The sequence below is a fragment of the Talpa europaea genome (assembly GCF_964194135.1).
Source record: "Talpa europaea genome assembly, chromosome: 9".
NCBI lineage: Eukaryota > Metazoa > Chordata > Mammalia > Eulipotyphla > Talpidae > Talpa > Talpa europaea.
Genome location: NC_140076.1, coordinates 78,554,075 through 78,577,665, shown reverse-complemented (window position 1 = coordinate 78,577,665; position 23,591 = coordinate 78,554,075). Strand labels below are relative to the sequence as shown.

The window sequence follows — 23,591 nt, the reverse complement described above, 5'->3', positions numbered from 1 at the left end:
CACTGCATCTGGAATAGTCAAAAGGGGGAGAGGTGAAGCCTGGAAGCTGGTGTTGCCATGGCAACCAGGGAGCAAGCCCACCCCCCTCCTCTCCTCTTCCTAGTACTCCCAAGGAAAGGCCGGATAAGCTATCAGCCAATCCTAAACTCTCCCGCCAGTGACATCACCAGGCCCTCATAACCCAACACAGCTCCTTAAAGAGACCAGGTTCCTCCCACTTAGTGGTCTCAGCCCTTTCCCCAAAGAACCGAAACTCTGCTTCACTACATACAGTGAAGCTGGGCTCTGATGTCATATTGTTGCTGTATCCCTTTTAAAGACCCCACTCCTCGCTCCCTGCATGTACTATAATAGATAAGATCACAAATTTTTCTGTAATGACATCATTCATGCTGGTCATGACATCATGCCAATCTTACAGTCTAAGGGTTTTTGACCTTCCTATTCCAATTATGACATCATATAACCTTCACAAGCCCGCTAATGTTCTTATAGAGCCCACTTCTAAGTTTTCGTGAGGACCCAAAATTTTTCCAGGAAAACCCAGGTTTAGAGTCTTCTCACAAGACTTAAATGTCTTTTTTCCTAATCAAATGCCACTAACCTGGCCCAAAAAAGTGCCCTTCCACCTCTAGGATCCTTAAGTGGCACCGGTTAGGTTTCCAAAGTGCTGGGGGAGACAGCCGGCCAGCTCATGCCCTCCTCCACGGAGCCCCAAGAGAGAAACAGGCCCACCACGAACTTTCAGTAACTTCTCACCTGCCTCCATGGCCCAAACCCAGAGACTTGGAGCCCCAAGGGTCCTGGGGAACCCCAGGGTGCAGAAGCTGGAAAGGAGCTTGGTGGGTGGCTTTCAGCACACGACCGAAGGCATGGGGGTGCTTCTAAAGGGAAGGGAGGTGACTTCCTGAAACAGTGGAGGGGAAGCTGTGGCTCAGCGGAAGTCAGCTTATGGGTGTGTGTCTGGTGATGTGTATGGGGAGGGGGAGTGGAAGGGTGTACAGCTGAAGGTGTCAAACAGCACCTTGCTAAGAACTTTAGACTAAAGGACCTTGTGCAAGGCAGGGGGTGCTCTATAGCTCTAGGATGTAGACCTACTTAACCTTCCACCCTTCCCTAGAGACAGGCAGCAAGGCTGGCTCTTCCTGTAACCTGGCCTCTGGCCACACTCACACCCCACTACGCCTAATTATAGCCACCACGTCTGGGAGGTGATGCCAGGAGTCAGCGTCAGCCTCCTGATTTGGCTCTGGGACACAGCCCCGTCCCTCGTGCACTGCAGGGGAATGGGAGCCCTAAGCCCCAGGCGGCAGGCAGGAGTCTTTAGATGGGATGAGCTGAGGGGTGGGTGGGTGGGTGGCCCAAGTCTGCAGGATCTGCGCAGACCGGTCTCCTCTTAACGAGCTAGGGAAGAGTCCTGCAGTAAGCAGCCCTTTCTCCCGATGGAAGGCAGGGGCAAGGGCACCACTCCGGGTCGCGATGCCCACGAGCCAGGGGGCAGGAAGTTCGGGCAAAGGAAGGGCCAAGAGGGAAGCGGCTGAGAAAGCAGCAGGAAAACAGAGAGGGGCGCCGGCGGCCGGGGACGTGACGGCAGCAGTGCCAGCCGTCGCGTGATCCGGGCGGGAGGGAGGGGTGCTGGGGCTCCGGACCCAGGGGAGCAAGAGGGGTGCAGGGTGCGGGGTATAGCGAACTAACTCCCGGCTGTGCCCTCCCCTCCACTTTCACTTCCCCAGGAGAGAGGAACCGGAACCAGATGTGCAGCACCGGGGAACAGCTGGGGGGACATCCCCCCGCCCCGCCGGCGCTGTCCTTCCCCGCCCGCCGCCCCGCCCGGTCCAGCCCCTACCTGCCGGCCCTGCGACTCTCCGGCCGGCCGGCCCGCTGGCGGGTGGCTCGGAGGGCGGGCGGGCCGGCTGGCGGCAGAGCTACCCAGCCCCGGACATGGAGCTCCGGGCTGAGGCGCCGCTCCGGGACTTGGGGCGCCGCTCCCGACCGAGCAGCGAGTGAAGGAAGAAGAGGCGGCCTAGGGCACCCGGGCGCGGTGGAGGGAGATGGGCGATCCCGGCGTTGCCGCCGCGCTGCGCCACGCGGGTACTGTGCTGCCGCCCCGCTGGCTCTGGCCCGGCGATCCTCCCGGCTCCCGCCGCTCTAGGGGCTGGGTGCTTCTCCGCGCGCCCCGCTTTCCCTGCTCCCCCCCACCCCTCTCGGGGCCGCGGGCGCCGCGCTACCCCCACCCCCCCTTCCCCGGCCGGCGGCCGTGACCCGAGCAGCGCCTGCCTAGCGCCCGGCCGCCTGCAGCGCGACCCCTGGCGGCTGGGAGGGCCCCCTGCACCCAGACAGCTTACCCCCACCCCACCAACCCCATCCAACAGATGCCACAAGACACCCACCCCAGGCGGTCCCTGCAGTCCTAGGCTCGCTCCCTCTGGCCCAGTTCCTACAGTCATATGTGGCTCGCGTTCCTGGGTGAAGAACCTTAAGTCCTAGGAGACCCAGTGGCTGTCCCACTTCCAGGTTTAGGGCAAACTCATTCCCTTTGGGCCTATGCTAGAAGCTCTCAGTTCTCATTTTTGAAAATGAGAAGAGATTTGGAAAGAGGAACAGAACAGGCCGGGATTGTAGGGTGTGGAAGCATGGTAGAGGTGGGGGCAACTGAGGAGGGCTGTTATTCTTGACTTCTGGGTGGGGAAGACAGAAGATGGCAGAGGCTCAGATGATCAGAGGGCTAGCACCCCAAACCAGAAAGAGGAAACCTTCAAAACATGGTTAGGGAAGACAGCGAGGGGGGAGGTGAACTCATGCTTAGTGAGAAGACAGAAATGAGACGTCGGCACTTTGCTGAGACCTAGGTACACGGGGAATCTGATTGTGTATCATTTGCCTAACTTCTAGTTCCTCTAGGCTTAAAGGACAAGGAAAAAGAACCAACCTGAGACCTACAGGGCATCAGCAGTTGTTAAATCCACTCTCTTTGGGAGCCTTAGCACTGAGGCCAGCTACTCCCAGGGAACCTGGGGTCATTCTACAGGAAACATCAGACCTATGAGGTCAGCCAGCTGCTGCCTCTTTCAAGTCCTGACTCTCTGCCAGGACTCAGGATTGAGGAAAAGCAGTAACTTGCCTGGCCAGTCAGAGGCCCTGTCCCTGATGCTGCAGCAGGGCCTGGACAGATGGGAGGATATATAAGGGGTCTCCCTTCTGCCATCGGAGCCTACATTCAAACCCGGACCTCCATGTCCAATGCTAGGTACCAATCCTGGGGGGGTCCGCTCCACAAATCAGTGGTGCTGAAAAGGTACTAAAAGCATAAGAGATGAAAGAACCTATGCCCAAGAACTCCCTAGATCCCCATTTGCTGCCCAAACAGTAGCCAACCACGCAAGTTTGATGATTTTTTTATTAACATATAATATATTTAATAAAAAATAATATCCACTCTGGCTCTCTCTTCCATTGCAAGGGGAAGAGTGGTGAGGAGGGGCTGGCACTGCCCACCCCAAGGCATCCGGACAAGCCCTGCCTCCGGGGCTCCCCTCTACCCCCTGCTTTCCAACAGGCTCTGACCTCCAGACAGACGGTTCAAAGTTACAAGTGCTTTAGACCCTCCCTTGAGCTCCCCCAGGCCCATCCCTTGTGCAGAATTCAGAGGTCACCTGGACAAACCCCTTGGTCTTTTCTCATTCTTGGGATCCCTCATTCAAGTTAGAAAGAGGATCTGGGGGCAGAGTCTGGAGTCTCTACTGGCCAGGGAGAAGGGAGGAAAGGGACAGTGATGGGAGACAGGGCCAAGAAGGATGGTGATGAAGTCCCCTCACTGTAGCCGGTCACTGCGGAACGAATCCTCCACAGCAGGGTCAGGCAGCAGGGCACAGGGGTCGCTCAGCATGTTGAGCCCTTCCAGGCCCAGTGGCTCCATGCGCAGATCATCTTCTAGCCCCAGCCCCAACCCAGTTGTTGACAACTCAAAACCAGGCACTCCTGCCAGGGCTGCTGCAATCTCCTTAGAGAAACCTGGGGAGGAGTCTCCTGTGTGGGTAGAAGAGATGGGTAAGGTCTCCATGTCCTGAACACTCTTCTAAAACCCCTCAAACTTCTGCTGCACCAACAAATGTGTCCTTCCCTCATTCTACTCCCACCCATCACCATCACCTCACCTGTGAGAATGACATTTGGCCCTGAGCCATGGCGGGAACAGTGGGTCAAGTTCTGATGGTTGAGGACATGGGGGTCCTGGGGGCCACTCACTGGCCCCTCACCCCCTAAAAATCCAGGTCCTTCAGAAAAGCCAGGGGGATCCAGCACCAGGCTGGTTGATGGGCTCTCCATGCTGAACTGCTCCAACTACGGACACACAGACAGACCCTGAGGAAGGGGGCTTCAGAACAGGGTGTTCCTGCCTGCCCCTGCCAAGACCTATTGACTCATACCCTCTGCCCACCAATCTTCACTTCCTTCTCACACACCCCCACCACCACCCCCCCAGAAACAAAAGCAGACAAGGGAGATGGCTGGAAGCAGAGCGACAGAAGCAAGCACGGGGCCCTAAGTAGGTGTGGGCACCGTACCTGCTGGGACAGAGCATGTGCGTGCCAGGAAGAGAACAGGTCAAAGCAGTAGTCATCAAAGTACAAGCTGCACGGAGATAGCTGAGGGAAAGGGGCAGGAGTTGGGGGTCGAACGCGGAACAGAGAAGCCCCAGTGCTGTTACCTGTGTGGAAAGAAGATCTTTCCTCCCACTTCAGCAGTATCTGTCAGGCCCTCTTACCAACCCCCAGTTCCTCCCCTGCTTCTGAGCTAGGAACCCAGGTACTCACATTCCCCAGGCTGAAGTCATTCATTGGCCGGTGGTAAGACTGTTGCCCGTGTCCACTGGAGCTGGGTGGGTACAATGCTCCATAGTGCGGCTGCCTGCCCGGGGGCTGCCCACCTGAGGGCTGCACTAAGCAGGCCTGAGAGGGCAGCCCTGGCTGCTGGAGAGGCTTTGGGGTTGGTGGCTGGGTGGGTAGAACCAGACTTGGGGGGCTGTATGGGTACGGAGGCAATCGCTGGTCAGTGGACAATTTACTGGTGTCCAGGGGGACGCCCTGAAGAAAAGCAAGGAAAAAGGGGGAAGCTTACCCCTCAGTGTGCCACCTAAGAGGAACTCTTTATCAGGGCTTCCCATTCTCTTAGGCTACAACCATCCTCCACACAAACTTGACAAGGTTCCCATGGTCATCCGTGGGATTAGGTGCTATTGCTCAAAATTGCGTATCAGAATGAAAATGACCAAGTAGAGATACTTTTTAATCCATTCCAGAAGACAGCTATTCCGAATCCTTGATACTATAGCTTTTATTAATAATTAAGCACTTGTGGCACATCTCACAAATGAGTGACAGTACAACAGTAAACCTGAAAACTGCTGCTCCAAAGTCTTGAAGCGGCCAGAGGAAGAGGGAGAGAAAGGAAGGGAAAAGGAAGAAAGGAGAGGGGGAAGTTAGGTTTGCTCTAAGTCCTAAGAGTGAAACCTTGCTGGTCTGGCCTTACTCTTCACTACAGAAAAAGGGGCCTGGATAGAGATGGAACATAGACCACACATTCCAGGGAGTAGCAATGGAGAAGGAAAGGTTAAAAAAGAACATGAGGTTGAAAAAAGAAGGTGAGCAGGGAGAACAAAAATGGAGAGGACAGGGAGGGAGGGAGCTAAGACCTTCAGGCTTCAGGAGAAAGTTCTGTTCCCAACTCTTCCTAACTGTGTAAACTTGGGAAAATCACTCCTCCTCAGGACCTGTTGCCTCATCCATCAGTCTCCCTGGTGGTGCAAGGGGTTAAGTCTCAGCACTATGAAGCTATTGGCAGACACTGCAGCACGAGTTCCATCCCCAGTCAGGGAGCTACCCACATGCACAGCAGACCTCTCCTGTCTCGCCCCCGTTCCCCTCAAGCAGTGTATTTCAGTCAGTCCACCTATTCTGCTGTGTCTCTGTCCACCACTGTGTCTCTGTCTCTGGTGAATCCCCTCAACCTCCCATACCTCTGCCCTGTACCCCAGTTCTTCCATGTAAAAATAAATGAAATCTTAAAAAAAAAAATGAGGGTTCCATAATCTGAGTCACTGAGACTATGAAATCTATGAAAGAAAGAGGGAATATGACAGAATGGAAACCTGAGGAAAAAAATACTAAAGAAAGGGGAAAGAGCAAGTTCCCACTTGTGGAGTATGTGTCTAAACTACACATGGGACTAAGCACTTCATGTGTGGGGTTTCCTTTGATCCCCACCGTATCACCCTTATTTCACAGATGCTAAGCCCCAAAGAAGCTAACTAGCTCCTCCAAGGAGACTGCTTGTGAGAGGTGGAGCCAGGATTGGAACCTAGAAGGCTTAACCCCAGGATTTGCTCTCTTAAGCAAAGAGTAAACAAGACGGGTAAAAGGTAGGGCACGTAGAGGACAGAGGCGTGGGTGGGAGAGATGGATGAGACAAGGGGTACAGGAAATAAGAGGATTTGAGGGAGAAAGGGTGGAAGAGTGAGACAGTGGCAGGAGAAGAGAAGGGGAGGGGGAGACAGACCTGTAGGGAGGCCAGCCATGCATACCTGAGTGATGGAAGACAAGGTGGGTGACATTGTTGGCGAAAACTGTTTGGGCAGCTGCTGTTGGGACCTTCTGGCGTCGGCTGGGCCCGCGGGCAAACTCAGGGGGCTGAGGGGCACACGGCGGTGGCGGGGGGAGGCCCCAGGGGTTGAAGCTGGGTAAGGGGGTGCACCCAGCACAGGAGATGAAGCGGAGGAGGAGGAGGAAGAGAGGGCTGGGGCACTGAGTGAGGGGTGACCCAGGGAGGTGGCAGGCAGTGCATGGCGGGCCAAGGAGGAGGAGGGCAGTGAGGGGTGACTGTGGGAGCCCTGGAGCTGCGGCTGAGGACTGCTCAGGGAAGCCTGGAGGTTGGGATTGCTTAGGGAGGACTGCAAGGATGGGTGGCTGAGAGGTGAATGAAGTCCTGCAGGCACAGACAAAAAACCAGAGATGCCAACATTACTGATGGGAATTGGGCCCCTCTCTGCCCAGAAGGGTAGCAGTGACTGGACTATGGAAGTGGCAACACAATGTCCTCCTTACTCTATCTCTGACAGTGAGGTTGACACTGCCCACCTGTAGCCGCTGTTATCTTTTTAGAAAAAGCTACACCTACCGGTTCTTACTGACATAAAACTGATGTAAGGGGACCTTGCAGGGGACAGGTGATGGGTTGGAGTGGGCAGTCACAGGAGGATCCCAGGTGCTCAAGCCACCCACCCCTTTATCCGTTCATACAGGCAGCACCCCATGGATGCCTGGCCAGGAGAGCCACTCACCTGGTGCATCATAGCCCGGGCCCAGGCCCAGGCCCCCGCTGATGCCCAGGTGGGTCATGGTGTGGGTCAAATTGGAGGTACTGTTACCCCCACTCAAGCTGGGGTAGGCTGTCTCCTCAGGATCCAGGGGGGTGGGCAGCGGTGGGGGAAAGTGCAGGTTGGTAAGATCAGGTAGGGAGCCTCCCGTATTCATGGCAGGTGGGAGGACAGGCACATTGGCAGGCTGGTCAGGAGATGGAAAGATGCTGGAGGATGGAAAGGAAACGAAAGATGTAAATGGGAGGAGGGAGGTGTGGTCAGGGAAGAGCAGAAATCAGTGCACCACATTTCTCTTTATTCCCTCCCCACCTTCTCAGCTTCCCAAAGGTACTTACTTAATTCCAGGGACTTCACAAGACCGTGGCCGGGAAGAGGATGAGGACAGCTAAGAGAAAAAAAATGAAGGACAGTCCTTAGTGAGGATCCTGGAAGACCTACCCCACATAAAGAAGAGGGATAGTGGGCCAAGCCTACCTTCTTAGCATCCCATGGTTTCAGCAAGTGCTTGTCATCTAGCAAGTTCTGCTTAATAGGGGGGACTTGAAAGAGAAAGAATGGTGATGAGAGGGCTGGAGAAGGAGCCAGTGAAGTAGGACAGTAAACAGAAGCAGGTGAGATGGAGTCCTGCTCCTAGTCCTACATACAACTTCAACACCAGTCCAGAAATTCTTTGGCATTCTGTACCCACACATGGTGAAGAGCACCTACCTTTGGAGTCCATTTCGCCATCCAGAAAACCTGCAAAGGATGTGGTGGAGTTGGTTGCAGTGCCACTTTCCTAAGCGCGTCAAACAAAAGCACCCTTGTCTACTCCCTACCCTGGGACATGGGCACTTACCTCCACGACGGCCTGGCAGGACACTGGGAGGTGCAGGGCCTGGGTAAGTGTCCTGGGGGCTGGGGTTCATCACACTTGTATGAAGGGCAGAGTCAGAGCTTGTCCTATGGAGGGGAAGAGATGAGCTGACACCAGTGACTATCTTTCTAGGCCCCCAAGCAGGGAGCAAAGCCCCAGGAACTACAGATAGAAGATAAAGCTAAAAGAAGGCAAGGGTCATCACCTGTTAAGCGCAGATGGTAGTCTGAACAACTGCCCCTTCTCTGCAGGGAAATTGCCCCAGGGCATCGTCCTGGGAGGGAGAAACAAAGTCATGAAGAGGAAGGCAAGAAAATAAACAAGAAGTGCAGGGGTTAGCAAATTCAGGACAGCCAAAGTGGAGACAGAGCGTATGGGCACCCAGCAACATGCCTCTTTCATTCTGGTACTCTCTACCAAGAGAAGCTAAGTGGGCATCTTGGAGCCCAGCAACTATACTGGGTATGAGATGGACAAGGGGAAAGATTCTGAAATCTAAGATGACAGAATTCTCCATCTGGCACCCACTTTTGACAGAAGGCAGTCATTCTCACCTGCCACGCTGCCCTCTTCCCCTCCCCTTGACACACACACCCTAGCTAGCCACGGTTACCATTGGTCCTATCTTGTCGGGACTGGGAAGCTTGGTCACCGTGTCAACATGGCCAGAACTGGACTCTGACCCACCTATTCCACCTGCCCCCACCCCTTCCAGGCCTGCTGTTATGTTGAATGACAGCTGAGCCCCAACCCAAGCTACTCTAGAGACACAGCAGACAGCGAGCAGGAGAGCTCGCCAGCCCTGTACACTGACCTCCGCCAGCTGGACTCCGGAGGAGGAGATAAGTAGGCAGGGCTGTAGGGAGAGCTGTCAATGTGAACAGCACCAGTTAAGGATAATAGGAGGGGATGGATGGGATAGAGACTGGAGGAGAGAAGTACAGAGATAGCAGATGAGTTGTTTTGCGAAACAAACCCCTTTTTCCTCCTCTACCAGGGCAACAATAGGGTTAGGGAGTGGAAAAGAAGAAGGGAATTAGGCCTAGTGGAGTTAGAAAAATATAAGACAACATCTAGGCAAGGCTTTGGAAGACAGGTCTGTGGAGGCATCTGAGATTGAAAGCTAAGAACAGAAGTGTGAGGAGAAAAGTGAGGAGGAAGGAACCAAACTCCCAAGAGTAGGAGACATATTAGGGAAGCTCTACCCATGGCAGAAGAAAGCAAGCTGAAGTAAGGACTATCAGAGCCAATCAGAAATGGAGGGCACAGCCTCAGAAGCAGCAGCGCCTTGTCAAAGGCACCAGTGCTGAAATGTGGACCAAATGGTCAGGGAAGCAGGGAAAAGGACAGCTCCTGGAGAAAGATGAATTCCAGTCCACCTTGGGACTCCCCAAACCCCTGTGAAGGATATGTGGCGGGGGTAGCGTCGGAGTGGGGACACCATTCTCCGGGGGTCTCGCTGCACCCGTTCTACCAGCCCGTGGTGCCGAGTGCTCCGAGATGAATCCAAAGGTGAGTGGAGAGGGCTCTGCCAAAGGAGACAGGGGGTGTCAACAGGGGAAGCTGCCCGAGAGCCTGTACTCCCCAAGCCGGTGTCCACTCACCTGGAACTCAGCCAGGCCGCAGCCAATCTGGTTAACGTTGGGCAGAGAGCCACCGTAGTGGGAGCTCCGTGTATATGCCAGTCGCAGTTTTTGGGCCTGTAACTGAGACAAGGAGCACAAGTGGAAAAGTCAGGAAGGACCCTGAGCTCTATTCCTGTTTCTTTGACCACCCTTGCCATTCCTGTCTCTAAGAAATGCTCCAACTGCTGCTCTTTTTTGAGATATCTGCCAGAAGAAAAGAAAGAGAGCAAGCAAGCCAGATCTGTCAGGAAAAAGCCAGTGTTAGGGGAAAGGTCCACCGAGACCTGGTGCAAACAATCTGCCTAGCTTTTCTGCAGGCTAACCTCATCAATGATAGTATTAATGCCTGGCATACTCTGCCAGGCAGAGCCTGACAGTCTGCTCAGGGCCTGTCCCAGTTGGCATCAATCTAAACAGTCCCTGAAGGGCTGCCAGGAGCCCCCAAGCTAGTCACATGGGTTAACTCCTGGGGAAGAGTGTCTATTAGGCACCTCTGCTTTCCCTTCCAGATGTGTCCAGAACTAATTGGAAGGGAGGGTCACAGGTGGATGTCATAAAGCCATGGCTGCCAGTCTCTTTCCTTGCCTTTCTAAAGGGCACAGGCTTCTGGGCTCTGCCATTAGCCGAGTTCCAGGAAGGCTGCACAGAGCCTGTGCCTCTAGACCTAGAACATCTAAGGCATGATGGCTCTCCTAGCTGGCAAACAGTGTCAAAACCAAGAAACACTCTTCTACTAAAGGACCTTTTCGGACCTAAGGCCCCTGACATGGTAGGGAAGCCGGGAGAACGGGGATGGAAACAGTAGTTTACCCTAGCCCAGGCTAGAGCCATCTCCCTGGCCTCATCCCTACACTTTGGGGATACCTGGCACTGGCGTGAGACACACCTTCCAGTCTGTATACATAGGGCTCTCATGTCCCTATTGTGAGAGGTGAGTGAAGATTTCTGAAGTCCAGTCAGTGCCTCCATTCAAATAAACACGCAGAGCAGCTAATGCGGGTAAATTCTGAAAGCTACTGGGGTCACACTATTGTGCGCAGACAACATTAGAATTGACATTTTGTTCCAGGCAGTCAATCCCGTGAGTTTAGTGGGTATACTATGCTGACTGTGAGGTAGAAGAGGCTAGAAGGGGCTTTTTGACAAATCAAGGCACCGCAAAGATAGACACCCCAGCTTTGACTTTCTCACAGTCTTTCTTTGTTTGCACATACAAGTTCTAAGATGCCACCTTGCCTGATCTGGAGTCAGAGTCCAAGGGCAGGGCCTCAAGCTGTCTGCTAGAGATCAGTCTCTCACCCACCTTCCTGCCTCTGCCTCTACCATGATCAAAACCTCCTAAAGGGAAGGAATCAACTGTTACACCATGATCCTCAATGCAGTTACAATGGATTATGATTATATGTGTGGGTGTGTGTGTATATGTGTGAACACACACACGATTTGCTTCCCTACCTTTCTTTCCTGACTCCTACAAACTAGGGCACATGATCTCTAGAGACTCAAAAGGGAAAAAAAAAAAAAAAAAAAAAAAACCAACCACCACTCAAAAACGACTAACAGAGTCTTTAACAGAGAAAGACACAAAAATACAACCAGAGTCACAGCCACAGATAGATGCAATCACACACCAGTTGTAAGAGCTTTGAAGTGTGGTATTTATGTTCCACCATCATCCCTTAAATTCCTTCTAGCTCCCTGCCATGAGGGCTCACTGTCGTTGCCTCACCTGCTGTTTTGAGAATAATGTGTCCCTAAATTAGGACTGCATTCCAGCTAGGCAAACGCCCACCCTTTGCTCAGTCTGACATCTTGCCCTGGGAAGTAAGAAACCAAGCCCTAAGAGGTCTTTCTTCAGAGGCAACTCTGCCAAGGAGTCGTCTTTCTGAAACGTCCTAGGAATGACTATTCCCTGCGCATACCTACACATGAAACTCTCCAAGGAACTCCATAACTGGCCCAGGCAGCAGCCATCTCTTTAGAAATCTCAGCAAACCACGGAGTTCCACATAAGCTATAGCCAACTGGTTACCCGCTTTCCAGTGTCAAAGCCCTACCTCTCCTCCAAACTAACCGGGGCAGAACATCAAGCAGGAGTCTGTGAGCAATGGACCTCACCTTCATTCACGTCAGGAAACCACAAGAAGTATTTGAAAAAGGAAGCAAAGGGACGGGACGCAGGAGGGGACTTCCTGCCCCACTATACCCAGCGCGGCTGCTTAAACCACTCAAGGGGCCCTTTCCCGGAGGTACTAAAATACCGAGAGTGGCACAACCGGGCAGAGGGAACACGCTGGAGACCACCAACTCAGAGGAGTCGGATAAGAGCCAGCAGCTCATGCCCCGCAACCTACACCCAACACCGGGGATGCTTTAGTAGACGCCGAGAGGACCCAATCACGGATGCCCAAGGGCCACCCACCTCCCACCTCCGCGGGGCTTCAGGGGCCCCTCTCTTCACCCACTCCCGCTTCCCCAGGCTCCCGGCCGTCCCCAAACTCCCAATCTTGTGGATTATTCCGCCCCCACCCCCACCCCCCAGCAAATCCGCCTTCCTGCCCCTCGGCCCTCAATCCGCGCGCCTCCCAGACGGCGGCGCCCGCAGCCCCAGCCGCGTTCCGCCTCCCTCATTGCGGCTCCCGCCCCCGCCCCGCCTCTCCGTTCCCGCTCCGTAACTGCTCGGTTACTCTCCCGCACCCGGCGCGGCCCCTCACCCGGGTGGAGCCGATGTCCATCATCACCTCCTCGAAGGCCGCCGTCTCCTCGGCCTGACGCTGCTTCTGCAGCGCGATCTTCTCACTGAACTTGCGCGGATTGGAAGCTGAGGCTGTGGCCGAGCCGGGCCCGTTCGCCCCCGACGTCGCCATCTTCCTCCCGCGTCCCTCCCCGCCGCCCTCTCAGTACTAGCCACGGCCTCTGCCGCGGGCTCCGGCCCGGCTCTCCCAGCCGTAGCCGCCGCCGCCTCAGCGAGCACCGGGAGCCCGGCCCCAGCCTAGCCCTGACCTGTTGCGCGCGGGGACCGCCGGGAATTGTAGTTTGTTTACGTAACTACTCCACACCCCCACTCAAGCAACAAGGGGAGGAAACGGACACCATTTCCCAGGAGCCCTGTTGACTCCGGGAACTGAGAACTTTTCTCCTCCCTCCGGGAACCTCCCTGCGCGGGGCATGCTGGGAGAAGTAGTTCTAAATTGAGCCCAAGCCTACGAACGGGAAGGGGAGAGGGATTAGGAGAAAAGAAAGGAAACGGGGAGGAAAAGGAAGGGGAGGAGACAGGGAGGGAAGAAGGAAGAGACAAAAGAGGAAAAATGTGGTCATCCTCAGGGAAGTAGGGGACCTGAAGGGCCCGAATGAAAACAGGGAGACCAGGGACATTAAAACAGCTGTGAACATGTGGGACTCAGGCTCTCTCAGGCTGGCCACATGCCCACCCCTTCCCCAAGACAGACAAATCAGAGAAGGTACAGATGTGTAGAAACATCTTTTATTTGGATAACATATCCTAAAACAGGTCAGTTAGTAAAATAGATTCTAGAGAATATGGCCCTATATACAGCCCTCCCTCCCCAAAAATAACCCTGGGGGAGTGAACCTTCCCCTTCCCCCTTGGGCAATTCTGGTATAAAAAGTTTTGGCAGCTCAGTGTTTATCACTTGGACATGGGGCACCATGTCCATTTTCCCTATTTCTAGGATGCAGCAGTGGAAGGGGACTTTGCCTATGCCAATTCTCCCCCGTCCCACCCCAGCAAACATGTTTGCCTTTGCCCCACCCTAGGATGTGGGACCCAAACAGAGAGCAAGCAGGCGTCTTCCACTGAAGGGCAGGGCAGGGCAGGGCTCAGTGCCATCACTGTGCTTTGAAAAAGAGGGAGATTTATTTGGCACTTAAAATCGAGAAGTGAGCAGGACCAAAGAAACCAGAGAAAGTACCAAAACTGGCAAGAAGAGCCCATTTGGCACTAGTCCCCTGGGAGAATGGAAGACGGCGATACATATGAGAATAGAAGCCAAGAAAAACAGGAGGGGGCCACTCCAAGTGGCAGATGGCTGAAGCAGGCTAGAACCAACTGGACTGCTGCCACCAGGCCTATGCACTCTCTACACCAGTATCCCACAGCAGCTTTGTGCCCACCTCCAGCCTCCCAAAGTGACAACCTTGTGCCTATATGTAGTGTCTGACCCCTAATTCTAGTAGTCAGTGTCCCATATTAATATGCCTTGAACATGTCTACTGACTTGATCATCCCTTGCCCCTTGGGCCTGAGGGTCAGGTTCTTGTCTGCTCACTTCCCTTTCATTGGTCAGATAATCCCAAAGGTTCCATCCCTACCTCCCAGAGAGCTCTTTGGTCCTCAATATTGCCCTACCCCACTCCTTCCTATTCCCCTCACACTGGGAGAGGGGTGGAAGGTCAAGGTTACCCAACCTTCCCCTCCCTTTTTGAGGTTCCCTAGATTTGGATGAAGAGCAGGCCAGTGAGTAGGGCAAAGCCTGCTAAGAGCAGAATGACCTTGAGTATCCTCTGCTCGGAAGTGGCCAACTCCTGGGGCAGAATTTCCAGGAAGGTGATGTAGAGAAAGGTGCCAGCCGCCATGCCTTCCAGCACAGACTGGGCCAGCTGATGCAGTGGCCCAGCCGACTCTGCCAGAGCTGCACCCAACCCAATGCCCAGAGGTGTCATACATGAGAAGAGAATCCCACAGCCAGCCACCACCTGTACTCGCAGGCGGCTTTGCAACAGCCGCAGGGACAAGCTGACTGCCAGGATACCCTTGTGGAGCAGCAAAGCCAGGCACAGCTCCATGGCCCGGGCCCGGTCTCGCTGTAGTCCCACTGCCAGCCCCTCAAAAACCGAGTGAAGGGCAAGGGAGAAGACTAGTACACAGGCACGCAAGGCTGAGGGCGTTGCTGGGGCTCCGCTTGCCTGTGGGACCCCTGGCCCATCATGCCAGTGCTGCGGCCCACCATTCGATGTTCCCAGCAGAGCCCTTGTCTCCTCGCGAGGTGGTGGCCCCGACTGCTCCTTGTAAGCCAGTGTGATCTGCTCCATCACCAGGACTAGGAAGAAGCCCATGGCCAGGATGAACTCTTGTAAGGGGAACTGGAGCTGTGGGCAAAGAGGCCAAGAATGGGGGAGAAGAGTCAAATGCAAAGTCTAGTGATGTCCCAGATACACAAATTTGGGGCCCCACACAAACACATGGCCACTCTCAGTCACACAAAGATACAGTCACTTGGTGACACAGACACAGAAAGATACACAATCACACAGATTATGGTGTCACCCACAGTGTTACATGTAAACCAAGGCTTCTCAACTGTAGCATTATTAACATTTTTGGCTACGTGATTCCTTGTTGTGGGGCTGTCTTGTACACTGTAGAACATTTAGCAGCATTCCTAGCCTCTGCCCATTAGATGCTAGTTAGAAAACACAACGCTTTCCATCCCTGAGCTATAACAACAAAAATGCCTCAAAACATTACCAAATGTTTCCTGGAGAGAGGAAGTAAAGCTGCCCCAGTTGAGAGTTGATGATGTAGACATACACAAAGCATAAACATATAAACAAAGGGCCACACATTCACTCATCTCCCCAAATGCCTACACACAGAGCCACATACTATCGCAGTGACATTCAGGCTTACACAGTCACACAGGTCATTCAGTCACAGAGACACAAATGGTTGCATCCAGTTACTTTCTCAGTCTTAGGAAAATAGAGGAGGAACCCAGGGGGCCTTCCTCAAACTACCACCCAATTCTCTCAGTTTTTCCTATGTGACTTTCCTATTCCTTGATCTTCCTTAGCTACGCCTTGGGCTGTTAACACCAGACCACTGTCTCCAACCCTTCAGGAAAGTGGTGAGAGGATGATTTGGGAGGTACTGTTAGCTTTCTGGAGGCTGGAACTTTGAAACCCATGGAATAACTTACATACATGGTAATAATGTTCCTTACACTGCCTCAAAGGGTATCAGGGTTACATAGGGAATGCAGTGAATGGAAGGGAGCCCAAAAAGAGAGATATTCCCTATAAATAAAATTCACAATGCATAGGTAACATGCCAAGAAACTTCCACACAATATGGAGTGACACAGGAACAGATCCATACAAACCACCTCTTTTAAAGGATTGTGACTAAACACACCCACAATCACAAGGTCACCTGCAGCCAGCCAGTGCTCACCGTCACATGCAGGGCTGCCAGGGCCTCATCTATGGCAGCCAGGTAGTCAGGCAGCAGGTCCAAGAGACAGGTAGCCAGAAAGACACCCCCTGCGAAGCAGCTTACTAGGCTCAGGGCTTTTTGGCGGGAGGCTGGGCAGGAGTGGAGCACAGGTGAGAAAGAGCAAATTAACACCCTTGCAGGATCCATTTTCCCAACCCAAGCAACAGTGACTCTTGCCTTCCCTCCTTTGATCACGCTCCTCAGACCCAGAGCCTTCCCTATCCCTTATGTCCAAGGCTGGAGGGAAAAAAAAAGGCTTACCTGAGGTCTCAGGGTTGGCCCCAGGCCGACGCAGCACACAGATGGGCACTAGACTGCAAACAAGAGTGAGCACCAGCAGCAGCACCAGAGCGCCCAATTTCACCTCCAGTCCCACAGGCAGCGGGGGCTCTGAGGCTACTGCCTCTGGGTGCCACACTAGGAGCTCTGCCTCTCCCCAGGGCCCCATGGTGGCTGTGGTAGTTCCAATGGTTCTCAGACCTAAGGAGACAGAGAAGTGTGGGAATAGTCATGTGAGCAAAGATGGGGCCAAAGAAAGGAGAAGAGCGATCAGCAGAAGTGCAATTCCCTCACTCCGGACACTTTCTGACCTTCCCCAACCCAGGGTGACTCATCTGCTCCGGTACTAAGAACAGTCCTCTTTCCCCTCAGTCCTGATCCCTTCCACATTAAGTTACTTCTTCAGTTACTCGGCAAAGTGAAAGAGTAATGAGGACTGTGTGGATCTCATTACCCTTTCACCTGGAGCTCCCAGAGAACTAGGGAGTGGAGGTAATCTAAAGAAAACAGAGGCCAATTAGAGGTAATCTAACGAAAACAGAGGCCGCCCCCGGGAAAGTATGGATGAAGGGAAGGGCGATTTGGAGTAGTGGAGAGGCGTCCCGGGCCGCTTCGGGACCACCCTGAACAAGGCGAGTTTGGATGCTGGATTACCCTCCGCTCCGTTTCCCTAGAACCATCCCCCCAAAGCAGAGAGCCGCTTCCGGCCCCCGGCTGGAACTTCGAGGCCGAGGGCCCAAAAGGCAGAGACCTAAGGGTCTGGGGTCCGGGGACACGCAGACACAACAACCGAGGGCGGCGTCTGGCAGTCCAGGCTACGGAGGCGGGGTCCGAGGCCGCCGGCAGCAGGGAAGCCGAAGGGAAAAGTGCGAGCCAGGGCCCCGCCCCCCTAGGCCCCAGGAGGCCGGGCGGCCAAGCCGGATCCCGCTCCCGGGGACCCGCACTCACCTCGCCCGGGTCTTACTACATGGCATCCGCTCGGTTCCGGCCGCCAGGCGGGAATTCCCGCCCCCTCCCCAGCCTCCCTCCCTTCCCTGCCGCCGCCGCGTACAGGCTCCCGACAGCCAATGACAGCGCCGGGGGGCGGGGCCCCATTAAGAGTGACGTAAACCTGGAGCAATAGGAGACTGGTGGAGGCGGGGCTCGCGGAGAGCCGGGGAAGAGCTTCGAGAGCCGGGGAAGAGCGTAGCGGGTGCGGGCTCTGGACGCTGCTGTGAAAGCCTGATGGCCTGCAGGTGGCCGAACAGCAAAGGTTTTGATCATGTGGAGATTTTTTTAAAGAGGAAGCTAGAAATGCTCTGGGCGAGGCTCGTGTTTCCCTGTACAGCCCCCTCACCCCTGCATTCCCAAATAGTCCGCCCCACATCCCTGGGGCGGTGGGGTGGGGGGGAGGGAACATACTTCTCTAACCAGAAATCTTAAGACCAATCCGTGCATCTTGGAGCCAAACGTAAGGCATTCCCTTGCTAGGACTGACTTGCTTGACTTCCCTCACCAGCACTGAGACAAGAGAAAGAAAAAGATCTGGCAGAATTGAAAAGGAGTAGCAAAGAGAGGGCAACTGTTGAAAATCATCCCTTCTTGGGCCTCCCTGGTGCATGAGGGGTTAAGTCTTGGCACTACAAAGCTATGGGCAGTCACTGCAGCACGAGTTGGACACCCCCCACTACACACACCCAGCTTACCCACATGGCACAGCCCGCTCTGGCCTGCTACTCCCCTCAGCAGTGTATTTCAGTCATTCCGCCTGTTCTGCGCCCCACTGCCTCTGGTGAATCCTCTCACATTTCTCCTCCCCCCACCTCTGGCCTCCACCCCAGCTCATGTATGCATAAATAAATAAATCTTTTTTTTTTTTTTTTATAGAGGCATGTTTTTCTTTCTTTCTTTCTTTCTTTCTTTCTTTCTTTCTTTCTTTCTTTCTTTCTTTCTTTGTTTTGTTTATACATGCACTGGGTACAGTCAGAAGCACGGGAGGGTGAGAGAATTCACCAGAGCCAGAGCGGGGAGCAGAGCAGGCAGAAGGACCGAAGTACACTGCTGAGGGGAGCAGCGGGCGGCAGGAGAGGTCTGCGCGCCATGTGGGACCCTCCTCCCGTGGCCGGGGAGCAGCCGGGGATCGAACCGGCGCCGCAGAGGCTGCGGGCAGCTTCGCAACCCAGCGCTCAACCGCTGCGCCACCGGGGAGGCCCAATAAATCTTTTTTTAAAAAAAAAATTATCCCATGACCCCCAATGCCCTGAATTGTTGTGCAGCTCTCTGCCCACTCACAGTGGGTACAGGAAGGATGGGACCCAACTCAGGGGGTACTGAAAGCCCACTCAGTGAACAGTTCTCTCAACACTCTCCAACTGACCCTCCTTACCATGCCCCAAGGCTTCTGATCAAGGTCCCTTCCAAACTCATTTCCAGGCCCTCCCTGGTGGCGCAAGGGGTTAAGCACAGCATTGTGAAGCTATCTGCAGCCTCTGCAGGCTGACCAAGGAGCTGCCCACATGGCGCACCAGATCTGTCTCTCCCACTGCTCCTATCTGCAGTATATTTCAGTACATCTGCCTGTTATGCTCCTCACTCTGTCTCTGGTGAATCCTTTCTCTCTCTCTCTCTCTCTCTCTCTCTCTCTCTCTCTCTGTCACACACACACACACACACACACACACACACACACCCCTCTGGCCTGTGCCCCAGTTCTTGTATGTGTAAATAAATCTTAAAAAAAAAAAAAAAGGCTCCTTTCCAACTCTCCAACTCCCTAACTCCCTCAACCCTTGTGACCAGAATGCTAGTGCATTCTGTTCCTTGAATGCACCAAGGTATTTTCAATACAGACCTTCACTGTTGCTTAGCTTGCTACCAGAATCTTCTAGCTTCATGGGAGGAGAGGGTACAAAAGAGGAAAGTAATGAAGGGGGTTTGGCCTTTTCTTTTTAGCAAAAGTGAAAAGACCTCATTGCCTAAAGGCAGCAGAGTGATAATTCTGATAAGACTCTGGAAATGGAGGCCAGCAACTTCTTTAAGGGAATGTGAGGACTTCTTGAGGGAGGGGAAATAGGAAAACGGAATCAGGACTCTAAGGTAGGATATCAGTGAATACAGTATTGGTATCCCATCATTTCATAATAGTTATTGCCACATTGAGATACCACCTTACACATATCAAAAAACCAATCAACAACAAATGTTGGCAATGTTGGAGAGGATGTGAAAGGATGAAAAAGGGACACTCCTACATTGCTGGTGGGAGTGCAAACTGGTCCAACCACTGTTGAAAGCTGTCTGGAGATTCCTCAGTCTACTAAAAATGGAGCTACCACATGACCCAGCAATTCCACTCCTAGGTATCTACACAAAGGACACAAAAACATTGATTCAAAAGACCACCTGTGGGCCTCCCTGGTGGCGCAGCGGTTGAGCACTGGGTTGCGAAGCTGCCCGCAGCCTCTGCAGCGCCGGTTCGATCCCCGGCTGCTCCCCGGTCACCGGAGGAGGGTCCCGTATGGCACGCAGACCTCTCCTGCCGCCCGCTGCTCCCCTCAGCAGTGTACTTCGGTCCTTCTCTGCCTGCTCTGCTCCCCGCTCAGGCTCTGGTGAATTCTCTCACCCTCCCGCGCTTCTGACTGTACCCAGTGCTTGTATAAATCAATAAATAAATCTTAAAAAAAAAGACCACCTGTACCCCCGTGTTTATTGCAGCACTATTTACAATAGGTAAAACCTGGAAACAACTCAGATGCCCAAAAATAGATGACTGGATCAAGGAGATGTGGCATATATATGCAAGGGATTATTATTCAGCAATCAAAAAAGATAAAATCATGCCATTCGCAGCAACATGGATAGAGCTAGAAGGAATTATGCTCAGTGAAATAAGCTAGAAGGAAAAAGAAAAATATCAGATGGTTTCACTTACAGCAGGAATATAGGGGAACCAAATAAGACATCAGTGTAAAAAAAAATAACAGTACAAAACACAACAAAACAAAAACAGACAATTATAAATCAGAGACATCCTGCAGGGGAGGAGGCAGGAGAGGATGGGGGAGGGAGGAGCTCAGGGACTGAGGTGATGGTGCATGGGAGCATTGGTGAAGGAAACTCTATGGGGACTACACCTGAGGGGGTGGGGGGAAGCAAATATTGTTTAAAAATGAACAATTATGTAAAAACGAAATTAATAATAATAAAAAAAAAAACCAGAGCCTCCCTGGTGGCACAAGGGGTTAAGATGCAACCTATGAAGCTACCCGCAGCCACTGCAGCACGAGTTCGATCCCCGGCCAGGAGGATACCCACATGGTGAGGGAGACACCTCCTGCCTCGCCTGCTGCTCCCCTCAGCAGTGTTTCCAGTCAATCTGCCGTTCTGCTCCTCATTATGTCTCTGGTGAATTCTCTCACCCTCCACACCTCTGGCCTGGAGCCTAGTTCTTGTATGCATAAATATATAAAATTTAAAAAATAATATTTATTGCTGTCCCAAGTTCTTACTTAAAAGATAAAAATTATTTATGAGGCAACTTCAGGTTACTCAAGGAGGACATACATGGTATAGTTTTTCTGTGGTAAATTACACTTTTAAGATGATTGATAATTAGTTACATTAAAAAGCAATCATGAGGGCCTCCCCGGTGGCGCAGTGGTAGAGCGCTGGGTTGCGAAGCTGCCCGCGGCCTCTGCGGCGCCGGTTCAATCCCCGGCTGCTCCCCGGCCACCGGAGGAGGGTCCCACATGGCGCGCAGACCTCTCCTGCCGCCCGCTGCTCCCCTCAGCAGTGTACTTCGGTCCTTCTGCCTGCTCTGCTCCCCGCTCTGGCTCTGGTGAATTCTCTCACCCTCCCGCGCTTCTGACTGTACCCAGTGCTTGTATAAACAAAAACAAACAAACAAGCAAACAAATAAAGAAAAACATGCCTCTATTAAAAAAAAAAAAAAGCAATCATGAGGGCCTCCCCAGTGACGCAGCAGGTTGAGCACAACGCTGCGAAGCTGTCCGCAGCCTCTGCAGTGCGGGTTCGATTCCTGGCTGGCCAGGGAGATTCCCACATGGCACGGCAGACCTCTCCTTTCTTGCTCGCTGCTCCCCTCAGCAGTGCTTTTGGTCCGTCTGCCTGTTCTGCTCCCTATTCTGTCTCTGGTGAATCCTCTCACCCTCCCACACCTCTGGCCTGTACCCCAGCTATTGTATAGATTAAAAAATAAATCTTTAAGGAAAAAAAAAGCAATTATGAGGGGGGTCTCCCTGGTGGCACAAAGGGTTAAGACACAGCACTATCAAGATATTGGCAGCCACTGCAGCACTATTAAGCTATTGGTAGCGAGTGCAATCACCCACCAGCCAGGGAGCCACCTACATAGTACAACAGACCTCTCTTGTCTCGCCTGCTGCTCCCCTCAGAGTGTATTTCAGTAAGTCTGCCTGTTCTGCTCCCCACTCTCTCTGGTGAATCCTCTCACCCTCCTGCGCCTCTGGCCTATAAAGATTTATTTATGCATACAAGAGCTGGCGTACAGGCCAGAGATGGAGGGGGTGAGAGGATTCACCAGAGAGAGTGGGGAACAGAACTGGCAGATCTACTGAAATACACTGCTGAGGGGAGCAGCAGATGAGACAGGAGAGCTGTGCTGTGCCATGTGGGTAGTCCCTGGCAGGTCAGCTCCCTGGCAGGCTGGGATTTCACTCCCTGACAATAGCTCGATAGTGCGGGTCTTTAACCCCTGCGCCACCAGGGAGGCCCCAATAAATAAATCTTTTAAAAAAAAAAGCAATCATGAACTGGGAGTGAAGACACCTGGGTTCTAGTCCCTGTTCTACCTTAATTTGATTTGTGATCTTAGACATGTCATTTTCTCAGGCACTAGGTAAGTCAGGGAAAAGAGGGAAGTTAGACCAGCAGATAGTGCCAGAGGTTCTTCCACTTTTAACATTAACGGAAGCTGACTGTAGTTTCCACTTAATCATTTCTGTACATGCAGTCTACAGGAAGCCCTTTGGAACTGTTACTGCTCTAGGAAAGCTCTAAGCAAGGAAAGCTCTTTCCATAGATTCTGCATCAATCTAAGAAGGCTGCTTGGTCTTCACTATTTGAGCCAATGGAGGAGATTAGCAGGAAAGACACGGGAAATTTGAGAAATCCCAAGCAAGACAGTTTAGTATACCCTGAGGAATATGGGTTTAGCCATCCAAATCTTGGTTCAGCTACGTAAGACTAATCTTGAAAAGTTACTTCTTTCTGCCAGCTATGGGTTGCAACAAGAATTACATCAGTACATGGAAATGCCTGACACCTGACCATGTAATAATAAATACTGGATCCTGTTCCTGTCTTTACTCTCAGCCCATTCATGTTTTTGCAAGAATATTTTGAATTCTGGATCTACTCCCTCTCCCCCCAAATTTTCTCAACTATCCTTTACCTGAAGTACTGCCGGGGGAGGCAGGCAAACAAAACCAATAAGTCTATCAACTGAGTTCTATTATTTTACTTGAAATGAATTCCAGAGCCATCAGTCACCAGACCAAAGCAAAAACTCCTGGGTTTTATTATCACTGCCTTCTAGTCAAGGATTTCTGTCTCCTCATAGGTTAAATTAGGATATTATTTGCCCTATCAACCTTAGAGCTGTTGTGGATTAAATGAGAAAACAGGGCCTCCCCGGTGGTTCAGGGGTTAAAATCTCAGCCCTATCAAGCTATCCCCAGTCACTGCATTATAAGTTAGATACCAGGAAAAAAAAAATAAAATAAAATAAGTTAGATGCCAGGCCAGGGAGCTAACTCACAAGGCTCAGCACACCTCCCCTGTCTGCCTGCTTTGCTCCCCGCACTCTCTCTCTGGCGAATCCTCTCGCCACAGCCCCACACCCCTCCACCCCACACCTCTGGTCTGCACCCCAGATCTTGTATGTATAAATAAATAACATAAATCTTTTACATATATATGAGAAGTGTTTATGAAAACTCTTAACAAGCCAGACAAATAAAGGACACATAGGGGCCTCCCTGGTAGTGCAAGGGGTTAAGATGCAGCACTATGAAGCTGTTCCAGGCCACGGTAGCATGAGTTCTATCCCCTGCCAGGGAAGTGACCCACATGGCACAGCAGACCTCTCCTGTCTCGCCCCCTGTTCCCCTCAGCAGTGTATTTCAGTAGGTCTGCCTGTTCTGCTCCCCACTCTGTCTCTGGTGAATCCGCTCACCACCACCACCAGCCCTCTCTTCCCCC

The 23,591-nt window shown here is 52.8% G+C and overlaps 2 protein-coding genes across 3 annotated transcripts; both read right to left on the bottom strand.

Moving 5' to 3' along the window:
* Positions 1-3,811: 3,811 nt before the first annotated feature.
* On the bottom strand, positions 3,812-12,723 carry CRTC2 (CREB regulated transcription coactivator 2; the record flags this gene model as incomplete). The annotated part of the gene is made up of 14 exons (XM_084243071.1): positions 3,812-4,026; positions 4,155-4,341; positions 4,815-5,084; positions 6,581-6,981; positions 7,337-7,581; positions 7,711-7,760; positions 7,850-7,914; positions 8,084-8,113; positions 8,214-8,317; positions 8,437-8,505; positions 9,046-9,099; positions 9,611-9,759; positions 9,836-9,937; positions 12,571-12,723. The coding sequence occupies 14 exons, from the start codon at positions 12,721-12,723 to the stop codon at positions 3,812-3,814; spliced, it is 2,094 nt and encodes a 697-aa protein (XP_084099197.1).
* A 1,585-nt stretch (positions 12,724-14,308) lies between these two features.
* On the bottom strand, positions 14,309-17,440 carry SLC39A1 (solute carrier family 39 member 1; the record flags this gene model as incomplete). Of its 2 annotated transcripts, XM_084242944.1 has the most annotated exons (4): positions 14,309-14,965; positions 16,050-16,180; positions 16,353-16,571; positions 17,319-17,440. In XM_084242944.1, 3 exons carry the CDS (start codon positions 16,537-16,539, stop codon positions 14,309-14,311), a joined length of 975 nt encoding a protein of 324 aa, XP_084099070.1. The 2 variants fall into 2 exon arrangements, with proteins under 2 accessions (XP_084099070.1, XP_084099071.1); XM_084242945.1 differs by lacking the exons at positions 16,050-16,180; positions 17,319-17,440 and having other exon boundaries at positions 14,802-14,965; positions 16,353-16,539.
* Positions 17,441-23,591: the final 6,151 nt, after the last annotated feature.